Source organism: Triticum aestivum, unplaced genomic scaffold, assembly GCF_018294505.1.
Source record: "Triticum aestivum cultivar Chinese Spring unplaced genomic scaffold, IWGSC CS RefSeq v2.1 scaffold30827, whole genome shotgun sequence".
NCBI lineage: Eukaryota > Viridiplantae > Streptophyta > Magnoliopsida > Poales > Poaceae > Triticum > Triticum aestivum.
The window spans coordinates 44415-53890 of NW_025228453.1; the positions used below are offsets into that span (position 1 = coordinate 44415).

Genomic DNA, 9476 nt, shown 5'->3' on the forward strand with positions numbered 1-9476 from the left:
AAATAAAATTTGTGAAACTAAAATTATCAACGTATTTTCTGTTCAAGATCATTAAAAGCAAAAAGAATTTTCATAAAGAACTTTTTTGTTAGGAACTTTAATAGCAAAAAGAATTATCATAAAATAAAATAAATAAGTAATTAGAAACAAAATAAAATAAAATAAATAAGTATTTTGTTGTAAGTAGAAACAAAATAAAATAAATAAACCAAAAATGAAAATAAATAAACTGGGAAAAATAAAATAAAAAACGCCACCTATTGGGCCACCACGGCCTGAATACGACTAGAAACTCACCCATGGGTCAGGATTCAGGCCCGTAGAAGGCCCAATAGGCCCACATGTAGATACAGTATGTTTAGGCCCGAAAGCCTGCATTTTTTGAGGAGCTCGAGAGGGCAGCGGGAGTGGGGCTTATTACACAAAAGAAAAGATTATTACCAAAACCCCCCAAAAATGAATATTATTTGAGTTGTTTCTTTTTAACAAGCCTGTCATAGAAGCATTTTATCACAAAATGCACTTCGCCCGCTTGGCCGAAGGATATATGGTGTTGAGGAAATCATCATACAAGATGATCCAAGAAAGCATGGCAAACCAAGCCAAACATGCTAACAACTACCGGAACTGCCCAATTAGAAGCCTCCAGCATGCCGCCGAGAGGAAGAACATGAGTGCTGGACCACCTGAATACTCAACCTGGACCGACGACGACATTCAACCACACGCCACCTTGAAGAAAACCCTGGACTTCATCGCACCGACACCACCCAACTACTCTAAGAGAGGACCCTCTGCCTAAACCAAGGATTGCTGACCCTACCGGTGGGTAGAGATGATGAAAGGAGGACATTGTTGCGTGTACAAGATAGGTGCAAGGAATACGGTAAGTCACCAAATTTGAGGTAGGATCGATTGGATCGCCATACCATTCTGAACAAGACACCGCGATGGAAAGATGACTACACTCACTGATGACGAACCCAAGAGGGTCATGACGCATTGCACTGCCACAACCACGTCCGCTGGGGCGGAGGGTTTTCACCCCGAGCTAGGATGGCGGGAGAACAATGGCGATGATCCCAAGAGGAATGTGACTACCATGACATCGCCTCAACCAGCGTCGAGACGCAGAAATTTCGCTTGGACCGTCCCGCACACTTGCCAGAAGTCTAGCCTGCCGTCCAGGGCCATCACCTCAACGTATGACACCCCAAACCCATGCCTCGTCACCAAGATGTTGGTACGAGGTCACCGGAGAAGGCCATCAAACCATAGTGAGGCTCGACCCGGTCCAAGTCCACGACCATGACTAGATCCGGTCGGGCCTAAGATCGCCAACAAACCCACCTGACCATTCTAGGTGGGGGCAGGAGTATCTCACCTGCAGTGGAACCTCACCCATGAGAGGCTATGGGAAGCTACATCCCGTCTCACCGCAATCACCCCTCACAGGTCAACGACCACGATGCTGGCTGATCTAGGAGAGGCTCGGCTCCAGGTAGAGTTCCCTGATCCACGCACAAACCAAATGACCCATGACCCCACTAGGCATGCCACGAAATCTCAGGTCGGCGGCTCACCTCCGAAGGTGAGGGATAGCAGCGGCGGTGGCGTGAGGTGCTACGTTTAGCCCACAAAGAGGACGGGGTGGAGCGGAGAGAAGGGGCATCCCACTAGCACCTACCATCTCCCGGGGCTTTGCTCGGCGTAGTGCCGAACAATGGCTACCAGGGAGGCGGAGAGTGTGTGGGTCTAGGGCCGGCGGCGGAGATAGCCTCTCATGTCGTCCACCAGGATGATGTTGGGGCCTGTCTTCTTCTTCTTTCTGGATGCATTTTATTTGTCCGATGGAAACATATTTTCTGTATCAAAACTACACACACACCTCCAAGAAATTAATCAGTTTATGAGTGGCCACCCAGCCCAAGTCACTGGGTGTGCTGTTTACACTAACAAAAGAGGCATGCGAGGTGTGTCATGAGCCTACACAAGAAATGCCGACTAGATTGTCAGATTTACCCATTGAAATGGATCATGATCAACCTGTTAGCAAGAGGACGTTAAGTACTCTTAGTAAGATCATATAATTGTTTCTGCTCCCTATCGTCACTGTTTATGTGTGCGTGGATTAATGTAATTAACCATTTTGAGAAAATTTTGACCAAGTAAATATCTGATTGATGTGATGATAACAGGGGCTGCTACATATAATAGTTGTGTATTAGGTGCATTCATGCATGGAATGACGCACCTTGATTTCTTCCTCATTGACACAATCCGTTAACTACGACGTCACCTTCCAACCTAATATTTTGTATAACACCAGGTGACTCATATTGCAAAGTTTCTCTGTTTATTTTTTCCCTTGGTTTTGGAGGACGGCAAGATATTCCATAATATCTCTAACCATGCTTTTTAATAATATGTATGTTAAGCTGCTAACACACATCTATGAATGTATGATTATGTGTATGTTATTTTTATCCCATGCCATATCTTGTGCTCAGTATTGTTCATGACAAATCCAGTGACAAATATATAATTTGCTTATGTTAGTGGCCACAGCTTGAAAAGCTTAATTGCACGCATTCTGTAGCAACTGAAAAGAAGCGAGGGAGTAGATAAAGCTAAGCAGGTGACTTTGTCTAGGTAGAAAACGATTGCTTTACGTCACTTGGCTTTTATCAGCTGCTCTTTGACCTCGTGAGGGCCAGTTCTCACCAATGACCAAGTATATGATATCTAATAAACTATGGTGGTGGGTGGTGAGTTTTCATGGAACCAGCCCTGCAAGCATTGTGCCGACTTGGGTGAGATGGATAAATGATCATAATATACTACTCAGCCGTACATCAGATGATGCAGTAACGCTTAGGCATATTAAAAGGAAACTTGAGGAGTTTATGCAAAAATTTAATCAGAAGCGAATAGATGACCATATGATTATATCGTAATGTGCTCGGAGGTTGCAATGTGCATGTTGAATGTGCAAAAGTTGCTTCCTGGAGTCGTTCTTGTGGTCTGTCTTTCCGGCGATGAAAGATAGTTTATGTTTGCATTGCCACGAAACTTGCTGTTTTGGTTGCCGTTAGTTCCATTTTTCCTGGATGTATTGTTTTAGCTTCCTTTTGGTTCAAAACTCTTGTAAGTTTGATTGATCATTCCCCAGAAAAACCATTGTAGATATCTGAGTCCCAAAAACAATTATCATTTGAGTTGTTTCTTTGTAAGATGCTTGTGATAGAAGCAGTTAAATCATCTAATGGAAACTTCCTTCTACACTAAAACTGCCAACACATGTTGGCGCCAAACCCCAAACCCTAGGTCTACCTCTCCCTCTCTCGGATCTCTCTCTCTCTCTCTCTCTCTCTCTCTCTCTCTCTCTCTCTCTCTCTCTCTCTCTCTTTGTGGCATGAACCAGCAAAGAAAGGAGGAAGATGAAGGAGAAAACACAGGGCACAGGAGGTTTGCTAGCGCACGAAACGCCCCAGCCGCACGTACGGCTTGTTCTTTACCTCGAGCTCGAACTCGACCTGCCAACGAGCTACAGAGAGGATCCGGGGTCTTATGCCCGCGAGCACTGACATGCCAGGCCTCGCCTCGCACCCACTCGCTCCCCACTCCCCCACGTCCCGTGCGCTCTGGCTGCGCCTGCGCATCGTGCCCGAACGCGATCGCCACGGCCACCCCGCGCGCCCGACGCGGTCTACCCCTCCCTTTTGCTCGCTAACAGAACTGTGCGGCCCCGCGCACACACGCGTTGGCTCACGCACTCACACTCGCACACCTACGCACGCAACCCCGCCGCGATCCCGACGTATTCGACCCGATCCACGTGCGCTCGCACACGCGCTCACCGCATCGGATCGTCGCCACGGCTTATTGAACCCAACACACCCCCCTAAGCCGTGACCTAGAGGAGGCCGTTGTCCTCGACGTCGGCGTCCGCTAGCAGCGCCCGCTCCGCCGCCGGCACCTTCCGCAGCTCCAGGAAATCGCGCTTGAAGTGGCCGCGCTCACCGCACTTGTAGCAGCGACCATGCCTGCTGCCGCCATCCCGCGTCGCCATGCTGCGTGCGTCATCATCATCGTCCCGTGCTCCCCCTTGGCACCACTCCCGTGCTCGCCACTGCGCCGCCCCGTACAGAAGCTGGCCGTCTGCCCGCTCGCCGCCGCTCTACCCACGGCGCCGCACACGCTCATCGAACGCGCGCAGCCGCCCAAGCACCTTGTCGTACGTCAGCTCCTCCAGCATGCAGAACTGCTCAATCCCGGCGACGACAGGGAAGAGAAGGCCCGGCACCGTTTCCATGAGCTTCTTCACCAGCTCGGTGTCGCTCAGCGTCTCGCCCAGGCTCGCGAGCCTCGCCGTCATCCCTGCCAGCCTCCCGGCGTAGACGTCCAGGGACTCGCCGTCCTCCATCTTCAACCGATCCAGCTTGCCGTGCAGCGTCGCTCTCCTCTCCGCGCGCACCCGTTCAGCACCGATGAAACGCAGTTTGAGGGAGTCCCATACCTCCTTTGCAGTGAGTTTCGCCGCCACCTACAGCAGGACATCTTCCGGCAGCCCCGCCAAGATCATCGCCCTCGCCGTCTTGCACTTCTTGCTGTTGACCGCCACGTCGTTCGCCGGCGCCACCGCCTCCCACAGCGTGTAGGCATCAAGGATCGCCTACGCCTTGATCGCCCACATGGTGTAGTTCTCCGACGAGAGCATCAGCATGTTCATGGACACCGATCTGCCCGCGCCGCCGCCGCCGTGTGGAACCAGCGCCATGGACTCCGGTGAGCTGCTCAACCTGAAGCTCTGATGCCAATTGTTGGCGCCAAACCCTAAACCCTAGCTCTACCTCTCCCTCTCCCTCACTCGGAGCTCTCTCTCTCTCTCTCTCTCTCTCTCTCTCTCTCTCTGTGTGGCACGAACCAACGAAGAAAGGAGGAAGATGAAGGAGAAAACACAGGGCACATGTGGTTTGCCGGCGCACGAACGCCCCAGCCGCACATACGGCTTGTTCTTTACCTCGAGCTCGAACTCAACCTGCCAACGAGCTACAGGGAGGATCCGGGGTCTTATACCCGCGAGCACTGACATGCCAGGCCTCGCCTCGCACCCACTCGCTCCCCCACTCCCCCACGCCCCGCCCGCTCTGGCGCCGCCCACGCATCGCGCCCGAACGTGATCGCCGCGGCCACCCCGCGCGCCCGATGCGGTCTACCCCTCCCTTTTGCTCGCTAACAGAACCGCGCGGCCCCGCACACACACGCGCTGGCTCACACACTCACACACGCACACCTACCCATGCAACCCGCCGCGATCCCGATGTGTTCGACCCGGTCCACACACGCTCACCGCGTCGATCGTCGCGACGGCTTATTGAACCCAACAACACACACCTCCAAGAAATTAATCTGTTTATAACTTGGCCACCTGGCCTAGTCTTTTTAATGTATGTTCTCCCTCCGTAAAGAAATATAAGAGCATTTACATCACTACTTTAGAGATCTAAAAGCTCTTATATTTCTTTACAGAGGGAGTACTATTTACAATAGCAAAAGAAGCAGGTGAGGTCTGGTGCCATTAACTTTGTCAGCAAGGCTAACCAGATTGTTAGATTTATACACTGAACTGGTCATGTATGATAAAACTCTTTGCAAGAAGATGTTAACTAGTCTTGCTAAGATCATATGGAATATTCCTGCTCTCCATCGTCATGGCATTTGTATCAGCTCTCCTTTTGGTTGGGCACTTCGTCCATTAATGTCGTCGCTTCTTCCTGCAAGTACTCAACCACTTTGAGAGACATCTGATCAAGTAAATATCCCACTGACATGATGATAACGTATAGGGGCTGCTACAAATCTGCTAACAACTCTGCCGCCCTCTGTTACTGGATTTCATGAAAAAACTATTGGCAAATATATAATTTCATAGTTTGAAAAGGTCGATTGCACGCATGATTCTGTATCAACTACTGAAAAGAACAGGGGTAGTAGTCACTCTATATGTCTTTAGAAATCATGCGCCCATGAATCAAGCCTACGCGTGAGTAAGTGACTTCATCTATGTCGGCATCAAGCTAGAAAATGATTGATTGCCTTACATGACCTGGCTTCTCAACTGCTCTTTGACTGGTTTCGTCCGCACCGGTTCCGACTATGACCAAGTATATGATATCGAATTAAACTAGTGCCAGATGTTTCTTCTCTTAAAAATATTTTCCTTAATAGTGATGGGTGGTGAATTTTCCTGAAATTGACCCTGCATGCATTGTGGCGACTCGGGTGAGATGGAGAAACATTCATAATTACTACTCAGCCGTGCACATCACCATAGAATAGCTTTATATGGATGTATACTCTGCATTACTTTTTTGAAGGGAAAACGTGTCTTAAATGGGCGTATATGCAGTAGTTTAATTAGCAGCAAGAGACCAGTTCAATTGGTTGGTTGGTTTCACTTGACTAAGTCTACAATTGCTAACGATTTCAGGCGCTGCTCGCTGCAGCTATATAAACTCATACATCCCTGCATGTTCAAACCATCACTCACGCCACAATCACAAACAGAAACACAGGAGAGAGAAAAAGATCAGATGGCATCCTCCTCTTCCTTCCTTCTCCTCGCTGTTCTTCTTGCCTTGGTCTCATGGCAGGCCACTGCCTCCGATCCTAGCCCCCTCCAGGACTTTTGTGTCGCCGACATGAATTCACCAGGTACTATCCGGTTCCTCATCATGTTCTCACCAAATAAATATGTTGAAATGAATTTCTGGAAATTATATGCAAGTCGAAACAACTTTGTAAGACCTAAGCTTACATTATAAATCTCTTCTATGCACCAGTACGTGTCAATGGGTTTGTTTGCAAGAACCCAATGGAGGTTAACGTTGATGACTTCTTCAAGGCAGCCACCCTCGACAAGCCTAGGGTGACCAACAAGGTTGGATCCAACGTCACTTTGATCAACGTCATGCAGATTGCTGGACTCAACACCCTCGGCATCTCAATTGCGCGCATTGACTATGCTCCCTTGGGTCAGAACCCACCACATACGCACCCTCGCGCCACTGAGATCCTCACGGTGCTCGAGGGGACATTGTATGTTGGCTTTGTTACATCCAACCAGCCCGCCCCAAACAGAAACAAGTTCCTCTCGAAGGTGCTCAACAAAGGTGATGTGTTCGTCTTCCCCGTGGGGCTCATCCACTTCCAATTCAACCCCAACCACCACAAGCCTGCCGTTGCAATTGCCGCGCTTAGCAGCCAGAACCCAGGGGCTATCACAATTGCCAATGCGGTGTTTGGGTCAGACCCACAAATATCCGATGATGTTCTTGCCAAGGCGTTTCAGGTGGAAAAGAATACAGTAGACTGGCTTCAGGCCCAGTTCTGGGAGAACAACCACAACTAAGTGAAACGGTTGGCTTATTACACGGAGGACCTGTGCGCAAATTAAGAACATGTTTGAGTTTGTAGATATGCATCCTAATCTATAAAATAAATGGAGCATATGTCATCCCATTGTTGTGTCTGTAATGAGTGAATGTATTTCTACCTTCTGAATAATTGACAATATCATTTTTAGCACACTGATATGATCTCATATGCTTTTTTGGTTCTAATGTTTCGTATTTCTCAATAAAAAATAAATACTTTAGGCTCTTTTCCCTTGTTCCGAAACAAGAGATGACTAGGTCAAAAAAAGGAAACAATACACGATTATATGGTAATCCAGTATATGTTTGATGCTAGGGTTGAACACCGAGGATTATGTTGCAATACGTGCGAAGTATGCGATGGTTGGAGCCCGATTGTGCTCAGGATTTAAATGTGAAAGTTGAATGTGCAAAAGTAGCCTCCTAGAGTCATTGTTCTGCTTTCTTGCTTTCTGGTGTATGCTATAAGAAATTTGCGGTTCCTGCTTGTAATATTTTTAGCTTCCTTTTGGTTCAAAAATCTTGTAAGTTCAATTGACGGTTGCTTTAATGAAATTTTGATGAGGTGGATCGTTTTATCAAAAAACTTATGAGCATTATTTTTGTTTTTCTGAAGTTGAGATAAAAATATGATTTTTACTAAGTTTTAGAAACTGGGCACACCGGAGACCAGATTCCAAAAATTTGCTCCAACATACATATAGAAAACACGCGTAAATGTACAAAAGAGTAGATTATTACCTAACCCCCTCAAAATGAATATTATTTAAGTTATTTCTTTGTAACAAGCATGTCATAGAAGCATTTTATCACAAAACGGACTTCGGCCGCATGGCTGAACGATATATGGTGTTGAGGAAATCATCATACAGGATGATCAAAGAGAGCATGACAAACCAAGACAAACACACTAACAAGCACTAGAAGTGCCCAATGAGACGCCTCCAGCATGCCGCGAGAGGAAGCACAGGAGAGGCGGGACCACCTGAAGACTCAACCAGGACCGATGATGACATTTAACCAGATGCCACCTTGAAGAAAACGCTGGACTCTGTCACGTCGACACCACCCAACTGCTATTAGAGAGGACCGTCTACCCAAACCAAGGAGCTTTGACCCTACCAGCGAGCAGAGATGACGAAAGGAGGTCATTGCTGCATGTACAAGATAGGTGCAAGCAATACGGTGGATCTCCATACCATTCTGAACACGCCACCGCGACTGAAAGACTACACTCACCGATGACGAACCCAAAAGGGTCATGACGCACTGCGCCGCCACCATCGAGTCGGCTGTGGGAGAACAATGACGATGATCCAAAGATGGACGTGACTACCAAGACATCACCTCCACCAGCGTCGAGGTGCCGAACTTTCGCCTGAACCGTCCCGCACCCTCGTCATACGTCCAGTCTGTACCTTCACCTGTGCGGCGGGCGTGTGCGTGCGTATATATACCTTCACCTGTACTGCTGCGGATTCAGTTCGTGTTGAAGGAAAGTGCCGTATGTGCGGCGGGCGTTCGTGCGCCGGAAATCACCGTGTCACTGTCTCCCTGTTCTCCTTCTTGTGCGGCGGGCGTTCGTGTGCCTGAATCACTGCGACAGGGCAACAAGAGAGTGCGAGAACTACGTGAGAGAGAGAGAGAGAGAGCTAGGGCTTGAACCCATCAATTGGCATCAGAGCTACCAAGTTCGGGGCCGTGGCGCGCGGTGGCATCCGTGGCGGACATGGAGGTCTCGGCTGCGGCGCAATGGAGAGCGTGTGGTGACGGCGACGCACGACAAGCACTGCGGTCACGAAGGCGAGCACTGGTAGAAAAAGAGGCTTCCGTCCAGCCCCATTAGTCACGAAACTGTAGGAACCGCGACTAATGAAGTCTTTAGTCGCGGTTCGGCAGACGAACCACGACCAAAGGCCTGGGCCCAGGGCGCTCGGTGGCCAGCTGGTGCACGTGAGGGGCTTTAGTCGCGGTTGGCCAGGCCAACCGCGACTAAAGGTGCGCAAAGGCCTTTAGTCGCGGTTGGCCAGGCCAACC

At 49.0% G+C, this 9476-nt stretch overlaps 1 protein-coding gene across 1 annotated transcript; it reads left to right on the forward strand.

Annotated features, from left to right (window-relative positions):
• Positions 1-6561: 6561 nt before the first annotated feature.
• LOC123174149 (germin-like protein 8-11) lies at positions 6562-7552 on the forward strand. Its single transcript, XM_044589999.1, has 2 exons — positions 6562-6717; positions 6846-7552. The coding sequence occupies exons 1-2, from the start codon at positions 6597-6599 to the stop codon at positions 7412-7414; spliced, it is 690 nt and encodes a 229-aa protein (XP_044445934.1). The 5' UTR covers positions 6562-6596; the 3' UTR covers positions 7415-7552.
• Positions 7553-9476: the final 1924 nt, after the last annotated feature.